Source organism: Nicotiana tabacum, chromosome 22 (assembly GCF_000715075.1).
Source record: "Nicotiana tabacum cultivar K326 chromosome 22, ASM71507v2, whole genome shotgun sequence".
NCBI lineage: Eukaryota > Viridiplantae > Streptophyta > Magnoliopsida > Solanales > Solanaceae > Nicotiana > Nicotiana tabacum.
Genome location: NC_134101.1, coordinates 164,843,452 through 164,869,673, shown reverse-complemented (window position 1 = coordinate 164,869,673; position 26,222 = coordinate 164,843,452). Strand labels below are relative to the sequence as shown.

The 26,222-nt window shown below is 33.3% G+C and overlaps 2 protein-coding genes across 2 annotated transcripts; both read left to right on the top strand.

Annotated features, from left to right (window-relative positions):
- The first annotated feature begins 9,518 nt into the window (after positions 1-9,518).
- Positions 9,519-18,687, top strand: LOC107787701 (ABC transporter C family member 14). The gene is made up of 12 exons (XM_016609301.2): positions 9,519-9,816; positions 10,438-12,587; positions 13,218-13,538; positions 13,955-14,041; positions 14,185-14,805; positions 14,975-15,139; positions 15,664-15,958; positions 16,613-16,827; positions 16,999-17,304; positions 17,511-17,574; positions 17,690-17,929; positions 18,368-18,687. The coding sequence occupies exons 2-12, from the start codon at positions 10,458-10,460 to the stop codon at positions 18,466-18,468; spliced, it is 4,545 nt and encodes a 1,514-aa protein (XP_016464787.1). The 5' UTR covers positions 9,519-9,816; positions 10,438-10,457; the 3' UTR covers positions 18,469-18,687.
- Positions 18,688-19,393: 706 nt separating this feature from the next.
- LOC107787700 (uncharacterized) lies at positions 19,394-21,522 on the top strand. The gene is made up of 3 exons (XM_016609300.2): positions 19,394-19,799; positions 20,981-21,102; positions 21,188-21,522. The coding sequence occupies exons 1-3, from the start codon at positions 19,460-19,462 to the stop codon at positions 21,317-21,319; spliced, it is 594 nt and encodes a 197-aa protein (XP_016464786.1). The 5' UTR covers positions 19,394-19,459; the 3' UTR covers positions 21,320-21,522.
- The last annotated feature ends 4,700 nt before the right edge of the window (positions 21,523-26,222 follow it).

Here is a 26,222-nt window from a genome sequence, read left to right as displayed (position 1 = left end):
ATACCATATTCTCAAAAATTGATGTTGGTAAAGACAATCTGTTGGATTGTCACTTGAACTAATTTGATACACATCAATGTCACAATTTTCCTGAAGATCATGTATGTAGAATAATTCTGGTGAAATGTTCTTCGTTCTATCTCCTTTTATAAATCCTCCCTTTAATAGTGCTATGCATGAAACATTGTCTCCGTATAATATTGTGGGTCTTTTATCACATTCCAACCCACATGTTTCTCGAATGAATCACTGATCTCAATCATATGCACTCCCTGCTTGCCGGTTTGAAATCGAGCTTTATGGGTATCGGATAAATAACCTGCATCTGCATTACCAATACGATCTGCACCACTTTTGTTAGCATTAGCAAGATAAATAAGTGCACCATCTACACCGAGATAGAGTATTTCAGGACCAAGGAGCTCCTCATCCTCTTCTAGAGGTTGGAACAGATTCTTATTCACTTCAAGTGATTGAATATTCATTTGTGTACTTAATGGGTACACTTTGTCCATGTAAAAATATTTTTAAAACCCTCTTGGAGCTCTTCCGGAGTTCTAATAAGATATATGTCACCAACATAAACAGCAAGTGTAACAAATTTTAATAACATTTTCTTTATAAAAATACATGGACAAATAACATAATTTATGTAACTTTCTTTCAGCAAATATTTACTGAGGCGATTATACCACACGCGCACAGATTGCTTTAAACCGTACAAAGATCTTTATAATTTGATCGAGTACATTTCTCAAAACTTTGAATTATATGCTTCGGGCATTTTCAATCCTTCAAGGATCTTCATAAAGATTTTTCCAAATAAGTCATATAGGTTAAGACTTGTATCTAAATGGTATGACATCTTCAAGTGTCTGGACTGCTAGTCCGATCCTCACAATCTTTTATAATATTGTGCACTATATTGTATTAAATATATCGTCGACGATCATTTTGTGTCAGTTCCGAAGCGACATAACTTGTGGAGATCTCATCACTTTCTTTATTTTCAGGTACCTGAACTTTTTCGGGAGTTTCATGAAATGTTATGTCGTGGGCTCTTCTAGAGCTTATTTCCTCCTCATTATGATCATTAGCTCCTACTATTTTTCAAGGATTGTTACCTTTGGAACCGATTGGTGTACCACGCTTCATGCGTACAGTAAACTCTATCCTTCAGGGACTTTAATTTTAATAGGAGCATTTGCAACTGAAATATGATATTTAATTTTGGATCAGCAAATGCTTCTGGCATTCGACTTGAATTATCTTCTAAGTGAGAATCATGATAATTCGACTCATATAGCATATTTTTCAACTGTTTATTCCATCCCCCAAATGTTAGAAAAACTAACATATATCCCCAATCATCTTTGGGAAACATATCTTTGTGTATTATGGTAGAGAAATTAATCATATACCACGCAACAAAAGATAGTAAAAATATTTGGTTTCTGATCCTAAACCAATTGTGAAGGGAGGACTTATCATATATTGTTGATCTGATGCATACAAGTGCTGCTATATGCAATTTAGAAAATCTTAGACCAACACATGAAGCTTTGTTCTCATAAGCAATGGTTTAGCCATTAATAGGAGGTATTCAATGCTAAACCAACTTGGATATAAACCAGCATTATCAAGATGAACTGTCTTGATTTCATACTCTGAAATTATGCTCTTAATCGAGAAAAGCAATTCCAAATGCCAAACTGCAGGTTGACAATAATTACACATGTGACCATCTCATATATGCACCTATAAGTGGTTCACATGATAGGTGAACGGGCCCATATTCACCTTTTATATATTTCAGAATCAGGGGTCTTAGTCCCAACTTTAGCTGGTATAATCAATTCATTATGAGAACAAGCAACACATAAGAATTCCTGAAGAATCTTCTAGTTCTTTAGTATATGCTTATCTGAATTCTCAAATAGCTTATTTAAAAATGGCAAATGAAAACTTCAAGTTTATCATGTCATGTGCTATCTCTTAGTAAACTTCTGGTTTACTATGGCATAAACTTTTGTTTTAGTAAACTTCTGGTTTACTGTGATACATGATATAGTACAAATTAAAGAATAAGGCGGGTAACTTCTCACATACATATTATTTTACCCCCTATGATTGTGGAATGAAGATTATCAACTTTCAGTCATTTGTAGTCTCAATATGATAGCCATTTGTATTAGTAAACTTCAGATTTACTACAACATATGTTTTGACCATAATCATATAATATGAATGACATATTTGTATATAAGCTCTTCGAGAGTCTTCATTTATTATCCACAATCTAATATTTATCTGGCACTACTGGTGTTATGTATTCTTTAGGCAAACATTTAGCTCTTCAGGAGTTATTGATACATTTTGTACTATCAAATATTGCTCAGACACTGCTGGTGTCATGAGAGAAAATCACAATCAAATAAACAATGTAAAACAATTGTTTAAGCACACGAAAACTCCTCTTCATAATATTTTTCCACTTCAGGAGGCAATTTCAATTGTGTTACTTCTTCAAGAGCAAATTTAAAATACGAAATATTGAGTATATATTCTCTCAATTATATTAACTCTTCTGGAGGTGAATTGTAATGTATTCACATCAAGAGCGTGTTCATACTTACCCGACTTATTAGTATTGTCATATTCACTTCAGGAAATGGATTAATATTATCAAAAGTTCTCATCCTTCAGGAAATCGAACATAATTATCTGAATGCGCATTAATCACATCAAATTGTGATGCCTCAACTTCTTTTAAAATATTTACTACTTCAGGAGCAAATCGAGGCGTGCATTTAATATAGAGAATATTTATGTAGCTTATCTTCAATTGTAACCATAGAAAGCCTAAATTATCACTTCTGGTGATCATAAGCATATACCACTTCTGGTAGTTAACAAAATATAATTACAATGAGATATATGAAATATAACCACTTCTTGTGGTTGTATATTTCTTGCAAACTCTGCTAGAGTTTAAGTTGATCTAATAATGTTATCCATATTCTTCAAAATGACATAAACAAGATATATTATAGTAAACATCATTATCAAATCATAATTTTTCTTTATGTACAACAATTACATAACCATACTATCTATTACAAATAACAAAAATTAAAATATTTACATTTCTACAGATTCATCACCGATTACATGACTTGTTTCTCCTTCTGGGAGTGCAAGGTAATCAGTTACATCCAAATGCATGAAGTCTAAATTATCTTAAGAAATAAAATTTGCTTCAGCATTTTTCTCTGTCTTCTTTAGGGAAGCTTGATAAAGCTCAACCAGGTGCTTTGGCGTACGACAGGTACGTGACCAGTGCCCTTTTTCTCCACATCTATAGCATGCATTTTCTGCATTTGGTGTTTGCACCGCTTCATGCTTTTGTTCCTTCCTTTTCCACTGCTGGTGGTGAGAAGTGTTCTTTGGTGCATTATTATTACCATGATTAGAGTTTCTTTCCCGACCCCGACTGGGGCCACGACCTTTTCCATGTTTAGCCTGGTGGAAGTTCGTCTCATTCACTTCAGGGAATGGACAAGAACCAGTAGGTCGGCTTTCATGATTTTTCATTAATAGCCCTTTATGTTGCTCGGCTATAAGAAGATGTGAGATAAGTTCAGAATACTTTTTAAATTCCATCTCTCGATATTGCTGCTGCAGGAGCATATTCGAGGCATGAAAGTGGTGAAAGTTTTCTCCAACATATCATGATCAGTAATATTATCACCACATAACTTCAATTGGGAAATAATTCTGAACATAGCAGAATTATACTCACTGATAGATTTAAAATCTTGTAGCCTTAGATGAGTCCAATCATATCGTGCCTGTGGAAGAACGACCATCTTAAGGTGGTCATATCTATCTTTCAAATTATTCCACAGTATGACTGGATCTTTAACAGTAAGATATTCCATTTTCAGGCCCTTATCAAGGTGATGACATAGGAATATCATTGTTTTGGCACGGTCTTGGTTTGATGCCTGATTTTTGTCTTTGATGGTGTCTGCCAGACCCATCGCATCAAGATGAATTTCAGCATCAAGCACCCAAGACATGTAGCTTTTGCCCGATATATCCAGGGCTACAAATTCAAGTTTAGAAAGATTTGACATTATTTAGGAAAAGAAAGTTCTTACCTCAGATACTCTCAAAATATTTGCTCGAGATGGCAGAGTCTCGTGCTGATAATGTGTTATAAAATAAAGACTATAAAGTAAAGACAAGTATAGAGAGACTGATATATTATTCGAATTCAAACTAATGTACATAATGAACTGAAATCTCTTCTATTTATAGAAGAAAGGAAGCTGATGTGTAAGCTGCTACTATACCAGATATGGATAATCTTCTACTGAGAGCAATGTTTATCCATAACGGAGTACTGAAAGGATAAGCTTATTATACCCGGTATGGATAATCTTCTACCGGGGATAATGTTTATCCATAACTGGGTACTGAAAGGATAAGCTTATTATACCCGGTATGGATAATCTTCTACCGGGGATAATATTTATGCATAACTGGGTACTGAAAGGATAAGCTTATTATACCCGGTATGGATAATCTTCTACCGGAGATAATGTTTATCCATAACCGGGTATCGAAGTGATAAGCTTCTTCAGGAAGCTTATTTCCAATAAAGTACTTAAATAGATAAACATATTTACGGTGGAGTCCCATATGAATAAATTTCTTCAGGAAACTTATTTACAACGGAGTACTAAATGAACATCCATAATATAATATATTTATAACAATTGGATAGTAGCGAGGAAATTTTTGTCACTTCATCATTCAATAATTGCCTCGGTTATTCCAAATTTTAGAATTTAAGAAGTTGACACTATCGATATAGATAATTAAGGCGTCCTACGTCTTTGCTTTAGCTTTGTCTTATTCAACATATATACTTGAAAAACCCGATCACTGCCTAGCCTTTTGTAGCTTTTTTCTCCACTACTATATGTCTCAAAACAGATTTGTATGATACAGCTGTTTGTGATATCTACATTTTATCTCTTTTAATAATTTTCACATATTTATCAATACAACTTTTTATCTCTTCCTTAAATTGTTTCGCTTAGTGACATGACATTAACTGGAACAGTGAGGGGTAGATTTGAGATAAAGGTAAGTAACAAATTTTTTTTAAACAAATTTAACTTGTCAAAATAATAGTATTTGAAATGAAAGATAGTAATTTCTACTACACAATTAGATTGGATATTTTTTCTTCTTTATCTTTGGGTGAAGTTAGATTTAGTGAAAAAAGAGTGGAAGACATGCAAGTCTTAACATTAATTCACAATTTGCACAGAAAATGATAAAGAGAAATTGAAAAGAAATTTAATTCACCTCTCTTCTACATATAAAGATAAACTAACTAAAATAAAATTACCAAATCATCAAGGTTAGAAGCTCTAAATTACAATTAAATCTTTTGCAAAATACCCACCCACAACAAACTATTTACCCGTCTCCTACTTTCCCCTACCCATTTTTTTTAATACCCAGCCCTTCCAACCAAATAAAGTTAAACTAAGAGCCCGTTTGGATATAAATTTTTTTTTCCTATTTTTCAAAAAAAAATTATTTTTTTTTCGAAATCAACGTTTGTTCATAAAATTTTCAATTTTCACTTAAAGATGCATTTTGGAAAATTTGAAAAACTCCAAAAAGCTGTTTTTCAAAATTTTCACTCAAATCACTCACAAAACTTCAAAAACAACGCAAACTAAAATTTATGTCCAAACACAACTCCAAATTTCAAATACCATTTTCACTTGAAATTTTTTTCACCATTTTTTTGAATTTTACAATTCTTATGTCCAAATGCCTACTAAGCTACTAAAACCAAGCCAAGCCAATTCACCGCAAATAAAATCAAGTCAAGCCAAGCCAAAGTCAATTCAATCCAAATCAAGCCAAATCAAGCTATGTTAAGCCAAATGGGTAAGAAAAGTGAAATGAGTAGGTAGGTTAGGTAATTAGTTTTGATTGAGTATGTATATATTGTAACCAGTTTTTAACTAGATAGAGAAGGGTAATTAGTTTAAGCTCAATGAATATTTTGTATAAATTAGAGTAATTTATTGTGGGTGGGTATTTGCGAAAGATCCCCTTAAATTTTGTGTTAGTCCGGATCAGTCATCGTACCAAACACTACAGCAAAAAGATGGTAAAGGCAGATGAGAACCACACGAGTGCCAAACTATCTGTTTTCTTAAAACAATTAAGTTAAAACAAGTTGTAGTCAAGGCAGATGAGAACCACACGATAACACTGGATTGTGATTTGTAAATTAGAATAACAAGAATTTTCTGTTAGTAGAGAGTAGAGAATAATTAAGGAGGCAATGATGGTTATGTAAACAACCGTAGGCCATAGCTAAATAATACTTACCAATATAAAAGGAATATATATATATATATATATATATATATATATATATATATATATACCATGCATAATTTTGAAAGATGTTTTTTGTGAGAAGGGCATAGTTTTTGGGCATAAAATTTTACTTTGTATATATAATTATAGACTACTTTTAGGTAATTTTATAAGTATTCTATATATATATTTTACAGTGTGAATATATAATATTTTTGACAAAGTAAGGCTTGAAAATTACTTGTCAATTTCACTATTAGGCGACAAATTTGGCGGTATATTAAACCACAAAGGCACAAAATAATTGGTCCTCCCTTTTCACAAGAATCTGGTGTATGAAACACCATTGTGGATCATACACTTATTTGCATACAAATACAACTACTCTACACTATTATAAATTTATAAATATAAAAAAACGAAACCTTGTTTTGTGTTTTCTACTAAGGACGAATATGGATTAGCTCAAAACGACAAGAAGGTTCTGCTACTTAGGTCTGTGTCTGGTCGATTACTATATCTCCACGTCTTATCTTCCATACTTCCATTGATTTCTGTCCAAAGAAATTTCGTTCCAACAAATTGGTAGTGCTATTCCACTCACTTAATTCCTTGTGTTGAATTAATGCATACTCCCTCCCTTCTGCCTTTTTAAACCAGACTCCAAATTTGTGCAAGACTGGAATCGAGACTTTTGGTTGAAGATGCAGATATTATAAGTAGAATTAGAGTTTAACAAAACTCAATAAAAAAGCTATTTTTTTTATACTTCAAAAATCGTAACCTCAAAATTTTGAATATGCTTGGAGCAAGGATCCTAATTATCCCATCATAACCCTTCATGCTCTCTTCTATTTTACTCGAAGGTGTTTAATTTTTTTTATTTAAAAAAAATTATAAAGATTTATAATCGTAAATATGTCATGATATTTGTGTGGTTATTGAATTATGTTATTAAATAGGAGATGAATTATCGTTAAATAGTAAAATTAAGTCATTCAAAATAGGCTAAAAAAGAAATGGGATGGGGGAAGGGGAATTTCTTGAGTCCAAAACTTTTTTGATGTTTTTTTGGACAAAAAACACTTTTCTATTGCTTAAAAAAAGTTACATAAATGAGTAAAACGCAGTATTATACTGCGAACTACTTTAACGAAAATTAGTCCGTTAAAGTAAAACGCAGTACCATACTGCGTTTTACTTTTTTTTTTTTTTTTGTAATTCGCAGTATAATAGTGCGTTTTACTTAAACGTATTATTATACTGCGTTTTACTTTGGTTTTTGGCCCACCAATAATGAACTGACATAACAATAATTCAATACATAAAACGTAGTATTGTACTGCGGTTTACATTCGGACTTGCCTTATTTAAAAGCGTTTCAATTTTATGAAAATTTATTCAATCACTTCTCTCTTCTTCTTATCAATCATTTCTTTACAATGTCTGAAGTGGCAAAAATAAGGGTTTCACTATATTGGGGGGGAGGGTGAGGTTGGTTGGAGAATAACTCTGTGAGGTATAGCTCACCTCCACAATGTCATGTTAAATTGTCGCTTACTATGGAGTACGCTAAATTGGTATCGTTGTTACGTAAAAAAATGAATGAGATGTGGCGTTCAGTTAACCTTAAAATAACCGGTAGATTTTCGTATTCAGTGACTCCGCAGGGGTTTGCTTATTATTCTGAGTTTAACATCGAGGATGATGAAACTCTTAGAGATTTTTTGTGGATTCCGGATGAATACAGGGAATTTATTGTAATAAAATTTTTGGAAATGTACGTCAAGGTGGAAGACGTTCCCAATAATGAGGGCGTGCATAGTAGGGATAACCCCCAGTCATCGGGTGGTTATTCTGGAGCAGTTTTTGCCGGACAGATTGCTGATGAAAGAGCTTGCCTTGATTTAAACTTGTCACCACCAGCGAATGAGCAGCCGCAAAATAATTTTTCGACTTTATATAATCAACAAGACGACTGGTAAACTTCAATTTCGTGGGTGCTTTAGCGATTTTTATTTTATGTTTTAATTGGATTTGTATTAACACTCGTATTTTTCATAGGGGGTACCGTCCGGATACAAATTTTACAAGTTATGATCCCGCCCCTAGTTGGAATATGTGTAGTTCTGGAGTATTGAACCACGGTGGTCCATCCAGGAGTCATCACCAACAAGCAAATATCCATCATGAAACGTCAAGACAGTACGACTTGTAAGTAAAATGATATAGCTATATCTAAAGTATTTATCTAGTTGGGTATATTATCATTTTGTTATTTTTGTGCAGTGAAAACGAGATTCTTGAAGCTCCTAACCTCACACAGTTGCCCATAAACGACGTATTTACTCGTGATTTGGCAGATGCACAGAGTCAGGAAGATGATAGTGATTATGACAACAATGCGGATGAGTCTGGGGATGACACACCCTTCCATGATGAGGGTGATGATGAGGAGGAAGTGAATGTTGAACCTGAGCTGGCGAGGGAGCATGTTCCTCCACCTCCCGCTAGACCAAGAGTGTACGAGTCCCACGTGCCATTTCATGAGCGGAATATTCCCTACCTTGATAATTTGCCAAGCATGCCGAACGTGGATGCCCTCACAAGGGATGATGATGAATTTCGATCAGCGATGTGGGATGAGTCTAGACCAGCTGTTCTGACAAAGGGCATGTATTTCCCTGATAAAGCTCGCTTAATTAGGGCTATAAAAATCTACAGTATAAGAGAGTGTCGTGAGATGACGGTAAGTGAGTAAATACAAGGTTTTAACTACGGAGAAATACAAGGTTTTAAGTAAAACGCAGTATAGTACTGCGAACAACTTTAATAAAATATAGCTGGGCCCAGATTTTCGTATAAAACACAGTATTATATTGCGAATTACAAAAAAAAAAATAATTTAAAGTAAAACGCAGTATAGTACTGCGAATTACAAAAAAGAAAAAATATAAAGTAAAACGCAGTATGGTACTGCATTTTACTTTAACGGACTAATTTCCGTTAAAATAGTTTGCAGTATAATACTGCATTTTACTCATATAACTTTTTTTTTAAGCAGTACAAAAATGTTTTTTGTCCAAAAAAAAAAAAACATCAAAAAAGTTTTGGACTTGGAATTTCTTATCCTATCATTGCTGGCAAACACATTGTCTTTGTCGAAGACTAGTAAACATATTAGACATTGTTAGGAATGATAAATTAGAAGCTAGCACGAAATAGGCTGCTTTGGAAACAGAACCAAATACCAGCAGAAGAAGGACTGCTTCTATACTACTGTTAGTGAAGCAGCAAGGAAACTGCAAAATAGATTTCTTGTTCTTCAAATAAATCCTTGAGCTGAGATATGTGAATTTTTCTCAAGAATTTCTATCTCTTTGGCTTTCTGTAGTGGTGAGTTTCATTCATTTTTCAATCTAGTTTTTAGCTTTGCTTAAAAGCTTCTTCTTGCCACTAGACCAAATCCTTTTCTTTTTTGCATGACACTTTTTTGAGGTTCATTCCTTTTATTTATCGAGATAATCTTTCGATGGGGATGGTTTTTTTTTATCTTTTGCATTTATGATTAGAATTTATCATTGTTAAATGGTACTCAATAACTTTTTGATAGAAAAAAAAACTGTCCTTTCATTCAAAATCATCATCTCCTTTATTATATTGCTCTAAGCTGTTGCTATAGTTCCCTTTTTGTATATTTTCCCTACATGAACTTTTGCTGTACTGTGAAAGTTGATGAACTTTTATTGTAGTTTGTACAATGTTTTGGTCCTGTAGCTAACAGCCCTTTTATTTACTTCTGAGAGGTCTCTTTCTCTTTCTCTTTTCCGCTTTCACATGTTTCCGTTTCCTGTAGATTTCTCCTTTCTCTCTTTTATTCTCTTTCCTTAGTTCCTTTTCCAACTCATAATCTTCATGTGATTTCATTTTTATTTGTTTCTTTTCCACCCTTTTGTCTCTTTTGATATGGGTGACAATTATCTTCTCTTGCTGAATTAAAATTTCACCTTTTTTCAGGGTATATAAAGACATAAAGGATGAATCTTTTATGGTTAAACACGGATATAAGGAACAATATGTCCACAGAATCCTGGTTAGCATCAGTTTCTTGTTCTGCCTCCACACTACAATCTTCAGAGGATTCAGCAATGGTTAAATGGTTAAGATTCATCTTCCTCTCTCCATGTCCACAAAGGACTCTTCTATCTTCCATTGATGTGCTGCTTTTGCTTACTTTCATTGTGTTTGCAGTACAAAAGTTGTACTCAAAGTTGAGGTCCAATGAGCCCTCTAATTCTGGCATTGATAAGCCTCTTATTGCACACAACAGGACTTCTGTTAAAACCAATCTATGGTTTAAGCTGTCTCTGATTTTGTCAGCTATTTTAGCCTTATCTTCTATAATTTTATGCATTTTGGTTATTGTGGGAAATTCCCAGTCGTCTTGGAAAGTCATCGATGGGCTGTATTGGTTGTTTCAAGCGATTACACATGTGGTGATCACTATACTAATAGTTCATGAGAAAAGATTTGGCGCTGTTTCCCATCCACTATCCCTGCGTGTGTTTTGGATTGCAAACTTTGTAGTTATGAGTTTGTTCTTTGGTTGTGGAGTCACAAGGCTTGTGTCATTTAAGGAAATTGATCCTAATTTAAGAATGGATGATATAAGTTCATTAGTTTCATTTCCTATTTCTGTTGTTCTCTTCATTGTTGCCATTAAAGGTTCGACCGGAGTTGCTGTAATTAGTGATTCTGAATCTCACTTAAGTGATGACACCAATGGTTATGAACCCCTTATGGATAAATCCAGTGTGAGTGGCTTTGCTTCAGCTTCTCTAATATCGAAAGCCTTTTGGATTTGGATGAACCCTTTACTGCAAAAAGGTTACAAGTCACCTCTCAAGATTGATGAAGTTCCTTCACTTTCCCCACTGCATAGAGCAGAGAAAATGTCTCAACTTTTCGAAAGGAATTGGCCTAAACCTGAAGAAAACTCGAAGCATCCTGTGAGAACAACATTGCTGCGTTGCTTTTGGAAGGAAGTTGTTTTTACTGCCATTCTTGCAGTAATTAGGGTCTGTGTTATGTATGTAGGGCCAACACTCATACAAAGATTTGTTGATTACACAGCAGGAATTAGGACATCTCCTTACGAAGGATACTACCTTATAGGAACTCTCCTAATAGCCAAATTTGTGGAAGTTCTAACCTCTCATCAGTTCAATTTTAACTCCCAAAAGCTTGGAATGCTTATTCGATCGACACTTGTCACTTCTTTGTATAAGAAGGGCTTAAGGTTGTCATGCTCAGCTAGACAGGCTCATGGTGTTGGACAGATTGTAAATTATATGGCCGTAGATGCTCAGCAGCTTTCCGATATGATGCTACAGCTACATTCCATTTGGCTCATGCCATTGCAAGTTTCTGTGGCTTTAGCCATCCTTTATACTTACCTCGGTGCTTCAACTGTTGTAACACTAGCTGGACTTGCAGCAGTGATGGTATTTGTGGTGTTTGGGACTAAAAGAAACAACAAGTTTCAATTTAACATCATGAAGAATCGTGATTCCAGAATGAAGGCAACAAATGAGATGCTTAATTATATGCGCGTTATAAAGTTCCAGGCATGGGAAGAACATTTTAACAAGAGAATTGAATCTTTCCGCGAGTCCGAGTACGGATGGTTGTCCAAGTTCTTGTACTCAATAGCTGGTAATATCATTGTCTTGTGGAGCACTCCTCTTCTAGTTGCTACGCTCACTTTTGGAAGTGCAATCTTGTTGGGAATCCCGCTTGGCGCAGGAACAGTGTTCACCGCGACATCTCTCTTCAAGATGTTGCAGGAACCGATCAGGGCTTTCCCTCAATCCATGATCTCACTTTCACAAGCAATGATATCTCTTGATAGATTGGACAAATATATGATGAGTAAGGAGTTAGTGGATAAAGCTGTGGAAAGACTAGAAGGTTGTGGGGGTACAATTGCTATGCAGGTGAAAGATGGAGCTTTTTGCTGGGATGATGAAAACAGTGAAGAAGCATTGAAAAATATAAACTTTGAGATTAGAAAAGGAGAGCTTGCAGCTGTAGTGGGGACAGTTGGGGCGGGAAAGTCTTCCCTCCTCGCATCAGTACTTGGCGAGATGCACAAGTTGTCGGGTCGGGTATGGCTCTCATCCTTCTGTTTGTTTGATTAATACAAACTTAATGCAGGCTGCCAATTACCTTTTGATTCTTGTTGCTACATCTTTTCTGTGTTATAAAAAATTGACGTAGACTATTAAGCAATTACCTGTGAAATACTATTCTGTTTCCTTATTGGTGGCCTGTTACATTCTCATTGGTGTATTGTTTGACCTCCACTGAATCAGAGGTTTTACTGGTCAACAGAGTCAGACTAATGTGCTTCGCTCCTTTTGCTCCAAACCTTAGTAGTCTTTGCTTCTAATGAACTTCAGGCGTGTAATGGAAACACCATTATATTGCATTAGCTGATTAGTTACTTTCCACTTCCAGAGCATATTTTACATTTTCTGCTTGGTTGTCTATTACTCTGGATTAATAGTCCTAAATGCAAGCAAAATCAAGTGCTTTGTCAGTCTTGAGCTGACCAATTAGTTCATGTTGTCCTCAGCTTGTCCAAGCTGGTGCCTCACCGGAATTATTTGGGAGCTTCGTACTTAATCAACTTGTTCACCTTCTTCTTAAAAATACAGAATGTTTTGATTGGTTAATAGTTCCTTAAATGTAGTAATTATCTGCTAACTCACTTTTACCAACCCCTTGTCCAACAGGTCACAGTTTGTGGTTCAACTGCCTATGTTGCACAAACATCATGGATTCAGAATGGCACGATACAAGAAAATATCCTGTTTGGTATGCCAATGAACAGAGACAGATACAAGGAAGTGATCCGGGTTTGCTGCTTGGAGAAGGACTTGGAAATAATGGAGTTTGGAGACCAGACTGAAATAGGAGAGCGTGGCATCAATCTCAGTGGTGGTCAGAAGCAGCGAATCCAGCTTGCAAGAGCTGTTTACCAGGACTGTGATATTTATCTGCTAGATGATGTATTCAGTGCAGTTGATGCTCACACTGGCTCTGAAATCTTCATGGTTAGAAGTCCTCAATGTCATGTGTCGTTGAAGATTTAATTTAAGATAGAAATTACATTCTGCAAATTATGGACCTATCGGAGAAAAATCATGGATTTTGAATGACTACTTTCCCCAGTGAAGACACATATCATTTCCCGGTAGGAAGATGTGAAAGTGGCAAGCTTTTTACTCCAAAAAGTATAATCTAAAAGACTTTTATTAAGTTTGGAAGGCTTAATCCATCATTTGTTATCTGTTGTCTTTATTAAAATTCTTCTTAGTACAATCACTTTCGATGAAGTTGACTAGTCTTAGTTACCTGAATAGTTTAAATCTTTGCCTTGGTGTCTCTATATTTCAACCATCTCATTTCCGAAGCTCATACTTGTTTTCTCTTTGTAATGTCCATCTGAAAGTTTCATGCTTTTTTGCAGGAATGTGTGAGGGGAATTCTTAAAGATAAAACCATTTTGCTTGTCACACACCAAGTTGACTTCTTGCATAATGTTGACCTGATCCTTGTAAGTTTCAGAGTGTTTTATCAACCCCTTTGGAATCAAGCGGCAAGAGTAGTGTTTCTTGGTTGTTAAATTGGTTCACATGTGTATTGGTTTCTATAAAACCTGAACTTTATGTTTTATCAGAGTGTTTTGATTTCTTGAAGGTCATGCGAGATGGGATGATCGTGCAATCTGGCAAATATAGTGAGATATTAGAAGCTGGAATGGATTTTAAAGAGTTAGTAGCTGCACATGAGACCTCTTTAGAACTTGTTGACGTAGAAACAACCAAAGAGAGCAATGCTTCCCTTGAAGAATCAAAATCTTCTCGAAGATTATCTAAGGAAGAAAACGGAGAGGATAAATCTCAACAGTCTACATCTGAAAGGGGGGATTCTAAACTTATAAAGGAAGAAGAAAGAGAAACTGGAAAAGTCAGTCCGCGCGTGTACAAGCTATATATTACTGAAGCTTTTGGATGGTGGGGCGTAGTGCTAGTTGTCTTGTTTTCGTTCTTGTGGCAAAGTTCTCTAATGGCAAGTGACTATTGGCTGGCATATGAAACTTCAGCAGACCGTGCCATGTCCTTCAATCCTTCTCTGTTTATTGAGATATATGGTGTTATTGCAGTTGTTTCTTCTTTGCTGATAGTGATCAGGATGTATTTTGTGACAATCATGGGGCTCAAGACTGCCCAAATATTTTTCGGACAGATTCTCTACAGCATACTGCATGCTCCTATGTCATTTTTTGACACAACACCTTCCGGAAGAATTCTGAGTCGGGTAAATTTCTGAGGACAAGTTTTTCCTTTTGCATGTAAATTCAAACTTTGCTGCATAGATGATCAAGTAATGAAAAATATCCATTGCATGTTTTAATGTGTATGACATGTTAGATTTTTGAATAGAAGTTCATTCACTGATGTTGAGATGTTTTGTCTTTTTTCTGCAGGCATCTAATGATCAGACCAACATTGATGTCTTCCTCCCGTTTTTTATGAATCTCACTTTGGCCATGTTTATCACACTGCTCAGCATCATCATCATCACATGCCAATATTCTTGGCCTACCGTACTACTTTTGATTCCTCTGGGTTGGCTTAATTTCTGGTACCGGGTACGAGCACTGTTTATAACAGCCGTCCTTTCTTCTTTTCTTGTCTGAACTCAAATCTGACTCCTTTTCTTAACTTTTGTTTAGAGGCAATTAGTCTCTTCTGAGCATTTTGGCTGACAGTTATGTATATTAAAAGGCAACTTCTTTATTCGTTCTGTCCAGCTAAAATTTTCACTTAAAATGTGGTTAACTGCATATCTCAGTGTCTCCTATTTTTTAATTATCTGCAACTCCGATCAATCAAGATTTGGGGAAGGCTTGTTGTTAGTTGATGACTAGATACTAAGCTCATTCACTTATATTGTTTGAACTAGGAGATTAGCATTCTTCTGCAAGGAGCCCTGAATGCTTGAAAAGTTAAACAGAAAAGAAAAAGTTCAGGGCAGATAGATATAATGTGTTAAAGTAATGCAATTGGAGCACATAGATATGACATGTGTTATTTGGGAGCTACGAAAAAGATTAGGACTGATTATTATGTAGACTACAATTGAAATAACAGGTAATTCATTTCTGGTTTACAGGGATATTATCTTGCAACATCTCGTGAATTGACTCGGCTTGACTCAATTACAAAAGCACCTGTTATTCATCATTTCTCTGAAAGCATCTCAGGTGTTATGACTATACGTTGCTTTAGGAAGCAGGAGATGTTTTGTAACGAGAATGTAAACCGAGTGAATTCCAATTTGCGAATGGATTTCCACAACAATGGATCCAATGAATGGTTGGGCTTCCGACTGGAATTGATGGGAAGCTTACTTCTTTGTGTTTCTGCAATGTTCATGATTGTCTTACCTAGCAGCATCATCAAGCCAGGTATAACACCGTCCAATGTTCATTTATGGGGATTATGAATTCTAGTATTTGATAATCCTTCTGTACTTTAGATCTACCTCCTCTACTAAAAAATGAAATGAGTATGAGGAAAGAGAATATCCGTTGAGCATTTATGTCTTTCTATTAAAAATTTGCTTTCTATCTTCTTGTTTCAAGTAAAAATCTTGGCTTCGACCTTCTATAATTTCATTTTTATGTGTTCTATCCTAATTGAGAATCAGCTTTTGTGAGCAAAAGTTAAATATACCTGCTTCACCTCACCTTTAAATATAAGGTAACTATTACCCCATCTATGGGCATCACTTGTCTTGAACAACTATATCTAGAGAATTTTCCTTCTCGTGTGAAGTAACGCATATATACATTAAGAGAAGCCAGAGTTGTTGAATGAAATAGTAGATCAAATCCAAGTGTTGTGCCTTCAAATAATTCTATAGCGAGATTGAATATGGTGGTCATATTATTTTCTCAATCCTAGTGATGAAAATATTCCATACAAACAGACAAGCATTTAGTCGTGCATTCATTGGCACTACAAAGTTATCAACCAAGAGTAATATTCTTTCAGCTTTCCTTTTTATATGTGTGTTCTAATCTGGAGCAGAAGGTAACTAATATTTTTTTTTCCTACAGAAAATGTTGGCTTGTCACTATCATATGGTTTGTCTCTTAATAGTGTCCTGTTCTGGTCCATCTTTGTGAGTTGCTTTGTGGAAAATAAAATGGTTTCTGTTGAAAGATTAAAACAGTTCTCAGAAATACCTTCAGAAGCAGAGTGGAGAAAAACGGATTTTCTCCCACCTCCAAGTTGGCCAAGCCATGGCAATGTTGAGCTTGAAAACGTGCAGGTAATAATTCTAACTAATTCTGTGATTGCTATTCGCTAGCATTTGCATAAAAGGAAAACTATAGAATGTTCATAGTAAGGAAGAGATTAGCTGTATTAACAAGCCTACAGATTCTTTAATTTCAAATATGTTACGTTGAATCTCTATATTGTTTGTTCCACTGGTCAACAGGTTAGATATCGTCCGAACACTCCTCTAGTGCTTAAAGGAGTTACTCTCAGCATTAGAGGGGGAGAGAAGATAGGTGTTGTTGGTCGCACAGGGGGTGGAAAATCAACATTAATTCAAGTTTTCTTTCGTTTGGTGGAGCCTGCAGCTGGAAGCATAATCATTGATGACGTTGATATATCCAGGCTTGGCCTTCATGATCTTAGATCTCGCTTCGGGATCATTCCCCAAGAGCCAGTCCTTTTTGAAGGAACTGTGAGAAGCAACATTGACCCCATTGGACAATATTCAGATGATGAAATTTGGAAGGTAATTTAACTTGCTGACAAAAATAGCTTAAGAACCTCAAAATATAATGTAAAATTAGCCAAACATGTCTAGACTGCTGAGACTTCTTTGGATTATAATTTGTAAGAGCAACATACTATTTGTTAATGAGAAAAAAAGCAAATATTCCAGACATTGTTTTGCTATCTCCCAGGAATTTCTCTAACCTGAAATCTTATACATTGCAGAGCCTCGAACGCTGCCAACTCAAAGATGTGGTGTCTTCCAAACCCGAAAAACTTGACTCACCAGGTACCTTTTCCTCCTCTACTGCATCCCTGTGGCTCTTTTCTGATTTATACAATCAACTTTTTATGCTTGGCAATATATATACTGATAACTGAATACTGTCATTGGTAAATCATAGTTGTTGATAATGGAGATAACTGGAGTGTTGGGCAGAGGCAGCTTCTTTGCTTGGGAAGAGTGATGCTAAAAAGTAGCAGACTTTTATTTATGGATGAGGCAACTGCCTCTGTTGATTCACAGACAGATGCTGTGATTCAGAAAATCATCCGCGAGGACTTCGCGGCCTGTACAATAATCAGCATTGCCCACAGAATACCAACAGTCATGGACTGTGATAGAGTTCTTGTTATAGATGCAGGTACCCATTACTCTCCTTTTACTTTGTACCTTATTTTGAATCTGGTAAATGATTATTTATCTTTATGTGATGACAATTCAAACCAAGCGTAGTCAGTACTTTTATGAAGATATTACCTATGTTAGCCAAGTAGTAGTAAATGCATTAAGTTATTGGCATATTTGGTTTGGATTTTGTGAGTTTCATGCATCAAACTAGAAGCTTATACTATACTATCTGATCCCTTGTTTGTATACATTTGTTCTCTCTTCCCTTTTTTTCTCGGATTTAACTTAAATATAAGCTGACAGAGTAAAAGAATATTCACATTCGTCTAATTCCACTTATTATGAGTAGTTACACGTACTTATCTTTTAATAGTGTAAGGTTTTTTTTGTCACAGTCAGTGTGAAGAAGTTAAACTCCTTTCTTTAACCCCAGCATTTCTTATTCGTGCAGGAATAGCAAAAGAGTTTGACAAACCATCTCGTTTGCTGGAAAGGCCTTCACTTTTTGGGGCTTTAGTTCAAGAATATGCCAACCGATTGTCTGAGCTCTAACCACACTAATCAGGCTTTACTTGGTTTTTGCTGTAGTTTGGTATCTTGGACGATAGTAGGTGAAACAGGAAAAATACCTATCCAAATGTTACATAGATTTCCAAATAGTGTCATCTCCTCCTTAGTCTGTCCAGTAGATTTTCGGAAATGTAACAACATTGGGATTAGCAATTGTAATTGATGAATCTATTAATCAAATACAATGATTATTCTGTTATAGATGTAATCTGTACATTGTTATATAGACTGATTTCTCCTCTTCTTTACCTCTCCCCGAATTTATCTGCCTTGTGTGGTTTTCTACCTACTGCTAAATTAAACTTAATGGGGTGCATATCTATCAATGATCTTGTTTTCATCCTCACGAGATGAAACGCTCTCATCAATCTTACTGTTCCTCACTTTGGTTTGTATATAACTAACTAAAATTGAAGAAGTTATACTTTTTTTTTTTTTTTTACATTTGTTAGGTTGTTGCTATATATTGATGATTGATCTTGATTTCAAATCTCACACGATTCGTTGAGCATTTTTTGTCTTCGTAAAATATAAATAAATTCTGGTAATTAGATTTAATGAGAACTATAAAAAGAGGATTTAATGGGAACTCACATTTGAAGGCGTAGTATTTGCGTATAACTTTGTGGCGAAGTTTTTGCTATTTTAATCTATTTCTAATGTGCAGTACACTTATTAGCCTTGTAAATTTTTGGAGTTTTCTTGGTATTTTAGGTTAAATTATTTTTCACATCTCATTAAATCAACAATCAAAGTTTGTAAAATATTTTATGGGGACAAAATATCCTCTTTTGTAAAATATGAAGGACTAAAATTATTCATAAGTATATTTAAGGGGCTATTTTAAATCTACTCCAACATAAGGGACCATATTTGTCATTTTCTCTCCCAAAACCAAAAGGGCGAAAGGTTTATCAAGCATTCCGAGTCTCACCTTAAACCCTAGCCTCTATTTCGCACTTGTTCGACAGAGATGGGTGGTTCACGGCGAAAGTACAAGAGATCAAAGCCAAAAGTACGAGTCGGTCTACCAAAGAAGAACCCTAATATATTCAAACCGGCGTTTACTCTCCCGCCGAAGCTCCGATCTTTGGTGAACTCTCATTGGGATGACAAAGGCAGCGTTATCGACAATTACAAGGCGTTCGGCGTTGTTTCAAACCCTAACATGCTTGGCCTCCGCTGCCGCACTTCTCATATGATTGAAACCGACTCCCTTCAGGTCCCGCCGCAGCAGCAGCCACCTCCGTCCAATGATGCCACCGATGCATTTGAGGCTCTGGACGATTCTGGCAGTGAAGTTGAGGAAGATGGTCAGTCTGCTCTTTAATGTACTTTTAAATTGCTGTTACTATCTGAATTTATTTACTAATCTAACTGTGCCTCAATCTCGAACTAGTTGGGTGGACGAAAGAAATACTATGTAGTATCCATTTTGCTCTATTCATGTTAATACTAAAGAATTAGTGTTTTGAGGCAAATTTAGTATTTTCTAAAACTAGAAGCTCTAAGTTTCACATTTAACCTGCAATGCCATACAAGCCTCGAACTGGACTTAAACGACTCCTCATAAATAACAGAGCAAGGACCTAATGTGAGTGTAACAATAATTAAGCTTTAATCCTGAACTAGTTGGTGTTGCTATTTTGGTTGTTTTGGAGAAACTGTGTAATTATTTAAGGTATGAGCTGATCTAAGTTGAGGATGGGATGATGCAATGTCATAATGTTAGGCATAATTTGATATATTATATGCATAGGTTCGACACTATTTATTGACGTATGAGGAGGTCGGATAAGATGTAGAGTCTGGTTACTGGGGAATTTTTTTTTAGCTTGGTTGTTTAGTTCGTTGGAGTGCGTCTGAGTTGAGTTACCATAATGGATGGCTATTGGATTTTGTAAAGCATACATTTTATACTTTCTGCCTTCAATTGCATAATTTGCGTCACCAGAAAGAGAAATAATAATAATGAAGGGGAGTGCTAGCCTTCTGCTAAAGAAAAATACCTTTAGGTTCTTTTTCTTTCTCTTTGGAGGAAAACATTCTGTAGCCTTCTGCAATGGAGCCTTGCATCATATCTAGAATGTTTCAAATGATAATTGGAAGCTAGAATTTCATGCTTAGTGTTATTTAGTTATCTGTGATGTCAATTAGAGAGAGTGGGAGAGAAAGAGAGATTGCTAGAGGGATAGTGAAAAAGGCCAGCTGAGCTATCTTTCTGCATATGGAAAATAATATTCGTTTAAGATGAGTAGCAAATTGTTTTTGCTGAATTAAAATAATTTCTTTCTGTTTACTCTTCCTACCGCATAGAGACCTGATGAATAGGAAGAGTTTAATTGAATATAGTAGTGGGTAAAGCATTACCTGTTATGTATCATACAACAGCAAAGTCAATTTAAGTTTTATTTGAGTTTCTGATCATTGTGTTTTCGTTTATCATGTCATTCAATATCCCCTACAGTTAACATGTGATACTTGTGAACGATAGATCTTAAGACAGCACTTGGGAAGAAGCGAAGGGATGGAAAAATTGCTCCGCTGCAACCACTCACTTCCATACAACGAGTTCATATTGGCAGACTTGTAGAGAAGTATGGAGATGATTTTCAGGTAATGATGGGGATCTTTAAAATCATTTAACATGCGTTAGCTATGTTGTTTACTTCTCACTGGAAACTGGTTTTTACCCCTGCAGAGCATGTTCATGGACACAAAACTCAATAAGATGCAGCACTCTGTAGCAACATTAGAGAAACTCTGCAAAAGATATCACATGTGCCAGAATAAAAATCCATTACTGTTGGTAGTTGAAGGCAATCTCGGATGATTTACATGGCAATATGGTACTAGCTATATACAGGAATTTGTAGGGTCACTCGTTAATCAGGGGATAATCTGGCAGGGGTGTGTATTGGTCGGTTTTGTACGGTTTAGAAAGATTTCGATTCGGTTGTTTTTGTTTTTTTTTTTGTTTTAAAAATGTTATACCAATATCATATTGAGATAAGTTCGGTATGTTTTGGTTTTTCAGTTTTCGATTTCGGTTTTGTGCCGTTTGGTAACTTCTGTGGTACTCTTTAAAGTTGTATCACATGCTGTCAGCCAAACTTGTAATCGTAATTCATGAAAGTGCTTTTCCAAATTGAAGCAAAAAGAAAAGAAATTAGAAGAGACAAATTAAATCAGAAGTTCAGAACGTTATGATATTTTTCAATTCTAAACTATACTTTTGTTCGTTGCTTGAAAATAAAAGTAGAAAAAAGACCATCAGATATAATATTATTAGAAGTCAAATGTCATGAACTATCAAATTTGATATTAATATGTTTGCAATTATTCAACAAATTAAATTTAGGGTAACAAATTTCACTTACCACGCTTATTATTAAAGAAACCACACAATAATTAAACGGTCAGAAATAGAAACGAGAGAGTAGGGGTGAGCATCGGTCGGTTCGGTTCGGTTGTCAATGTTATCGGTTTGACATATCGGTTATCGGTTTATAAATATGCTAAACCGATAACCGAACCGATAAGATATCGATTTGTCGGTTATCGATCCTTATCGGTTCAGTTATCGGTTTACCCGATAAGAATAAAAAATATCCAAAATTTTCATGTTTTCATTATAGAAATTGTGATCATACTGTTAAGAGAAAGGAACTAAATTTTGTAAGATGGATTAAGTTTCAACTTTAGAAAAGAACACTTTCTTTGCATTTGAAAATCCCAATGAATGATCTCAATTTTCAAAATCTATATTATATTAAAAGGAGAGTAGTATGCATTGTGGTTAAGTCAAGTAGAAAGTTAAAATGAAGTTACTTGGCAATTTTAGGACAACATTAATAATTAGAAATTATAAATAGAAACATAATCAATGGAAGCAGTTTAATGAATCTTATACATAATCTAAATAGATCTTAGGCAAATCTAATCTATATACCTATATATATATATATATTGATCAACTCATATATTTTCTTCTATATTAGCTAGAAATATGGAGGTAAAAAACCTATGACTATTTATATTTTGGAGTAAGTTAAAATATAAATAAAACTAAAATTTACTTAAGATATTAAAGATTTATTGAGTTTAAAATTTTAATAAATTCAAGCAGCAAAATAAGATCTTATTAAAGTATACAAATTATTTATAAGGTAAGAAAAAAACTAAAGAATCAGTAAAAAATATTTTAATAACAATAATAATGAAGTCATATTAATATTGATAAATCGGGCAAACAATTATCTTATACGTAAATATTACTACAACATTTAGATATAATGTGTTCAAACAATTAAGAAAATACTTTTGTATGATTAATATTTGAATTGAGTACAGTTAGTTTAAGTTTGAAAGCATAACATAAATTTTTGAAAATGCGGTCCAATTTAGAAAATAGAATGATAAAAAAATATTTGAATTTGAGATGAGAAAGTTATTTAATTTTTATCTATATTATATTAGAATGAGCGTTATAGAAATATATATTAAATTCGAACAAGCTAATAAAAATCCACATGACAATGTAATAATATTAGGAATTGAATAATATAATATCAAAAATAAAGACTAAATAGAGAAAAAATAAAATTTAGATTTTTTATCATAGAGAAAAGGGGTAAAACTAATTTAAATTTGAGATAAGAAAGTCTTTTATATTGTGATAAGAAAAGTCATAATATGGGTAAGTCCACGTAACTCAAGTCTAATATACAAAATCAAAAACTAAAAATATTGAATAATAAAAATAAATTAGAGATAATGTGAGGATATTTATAAATCATGAGTTTAGAAAATAAAATAAAGTAAATATATAATACTTAAAAATATTATTAAAATTTAAATAATTTAAAATTTTCAAGCAATATTTTAAATCAAAATAAATATTTATTTATGATTAAAAAATTATATATTTATCTATATTATATTAAAGAATAGTAGTTGATAATGATATTAAAAAAAGTTACAAGTTAATGAAAAGCAACATAAAACGTAGTAAGACTATATATCAGATTAAAAAATAGCAAAATTACGTTAAATTACTAAAAAATTACTATTCGAAATGAAAGGGAAAAACTATTTGAATGTGAGATTAGAGTTCTTAAAACTATGATGAAAATGCTCAAACTATGGATAATACCACAAAATTGAAGTCTTATTTATGAAAAATAAAATAAAAAATAAAAAATAAAAATTTAAAAATAAAAAATAAATTTCTATATAGGCAATTTTACTAATAAAAATTAAAATTAAATTTGTATCTTAAAACTAAAAGAGAAGAAAATTTAAAATAATATGACAGTGAAAATATTGCTACAACATTTAGATATAATGTGCTCAAAATAATTATAAAATATTTTTTTATGATTAAAATAAAATTTTAATATATGTAATTTTACTAATAAAAATTAAAAATTAAATTTGCATCTTAAATCTAAAAAGAAAGAAAATTTAACTGCAGCTAATACAAAAATAATTATAATAGAACTCAATACATTTGGAACATAATAATCAAATAAATTAATTCAAAGTTACAATTTAAAATAAAATATGATATTATTTTGGTTATATGTGAAATAGTGATATAAAAACTAATTAAAAAATTGTAGTAGAGAAGAGAGTGTATAAAAAATAGAGGTAGTGTGAGGATACTTATACTTTAAATTAAATAATTAAAATATATTTTAAAATATTACTTATAAATTTAAATGATTAAAAAATTTCGAATAAGAGATTACAAGCATAAAAATATACCAAATTTCAAGAATAAAATATTTACATTTATAAAGGACTATTAAAGGATAATAAGCAAGACATTAATTTAATTATTAAGCTGAAAAAACTTATATGATAGTATAATAATATTAATTAATAAATAATACAATAACTATAAGAAAAGAACAAAACAAAACAAAAAAAAGAATTTGCAATAAAATGATGTGATAAATAAGACATATTTGACTTTCAGTCTTTCAGATAAAAACAAAGTGATAGTAAGAATTTTGTTAAAATAATATTATCTAATGTGCTCAAACAAGACAGATCACAACATGACATGTTTAGTATTTTTTATTATTGACACAAAATGAAATGCAAGTACTATAATTAAGGATTATGCTAATACAAATATATATATAAAAAATAGGTTGTCCACTACGAGATTTGAACAATAATTTCATATCCTTCTTCATAATTAATATCTAATGTTATATAATTTTTATCTCAGAGGTTTATATTTTAAGGTTATTCGCACATGACTCAAACAACCTACATCACAATTTGATATGATTTTTGTCCGCGTATCGCACGGGTACTAATACTAGTTATAAGTTAGTAGGAGTAAGGAATAAGACATTCAACAATCTAATCTTATTAACTATCTCACTGCGGGCGGGCATAACTAATAGGAAAATAATAAATTCCTAATCTTGTAAATACTAAAGAATCAGTGCAACAAAAGAAACAAATAAAAAAAACTAAAAATCTAAATAATTAATTCTTTAAAGTATAAAACTACAAATATTAACGAAAGAATTAAGATGAGAAATTTAGAAAAGTTTAAAACTTACTCTAAAGAATAAAGTTTGAAGATGAAGAGTAACTGCCGAGAGAATTGAGAAAATGAAACTATAAGGTGGATTTATATATTTAATGGGTAAAATTATAATTTTGTTAAAGCTTATTGGGCTATCGGTTAAATCGTTAATAAAATTGGGCAAATCGAGACCCGAACCGATAACTCAATAGTCAAATAACATTAAACCGTTATCAAACTATTTACCTAATAACCCGATATCCATAACCCAATAACATTTTATCGGTTCGGGCTATCGGTTATACCCGATATATGCCCAGCCCTACGAGAGAGAGGGGAAACGGTTAAGGAAATTCCTTTAAAGCTCAAATAATGAATGCCCAAGCGGACCAAACAATTTTTTCACTTAAAAATATATTTGATTTATTCAATTGTATGAAATTATTAATATTCTACTTAGTAGTAAAAAGTGAGACCATTATGAGAATTTTGAAGAAAAAAACATATAAAAAGTCATCTTTTAATTAAAATTAAATTTTAACTATTCAAAATGTATGAAATTATATTTGACATATACTTAGTGTAAAAGTTGAAATTACTGATGTGAATTTTAAAAACATTCGGTTAATCTTGAAAATTTTCTAAAATATTATATAAGTTTTTGTGGATGATAGAGATACGTAAAAACATGAAGTTCTTTAAGTAAAAGTTAAATTATGAAATTACCTCTTTTTATTTAATATAAAATTATACGAACTTACCTTGTCTATATATATATATATTAAACAAAAAAACCCTACACTAAGTTTAAACAAGAGTTCCACTGGTTAATTTTGTTCTCTTTAAAAATCAGAACCCCATGGCAATTTTCTCCAATATTCGCTCTTCTTTATTAAGGCAATAGGTACGGGGTGTGAATTCTCCTTCACCTAATTCTTTATCTTTTTCAATTAGTCTTCTCTTACGCATAGTTTTTTCCCAAATCTCCTTGCTTATTAGATATCCGGCACCATTACTATTTAATCCAAATATTTTCTCGCTGAATCCTACCCGATATTTATCTCTGCCAAAGTCAAGTGTAAGTTTCTCGATTTGTCTTTCACAGTTACAATTAAAATGGTTAGGATTTGGAGATGTGTAAGCATGTAATGAAGTTTAAATTTTCACGCCTTCATTACAATTTACT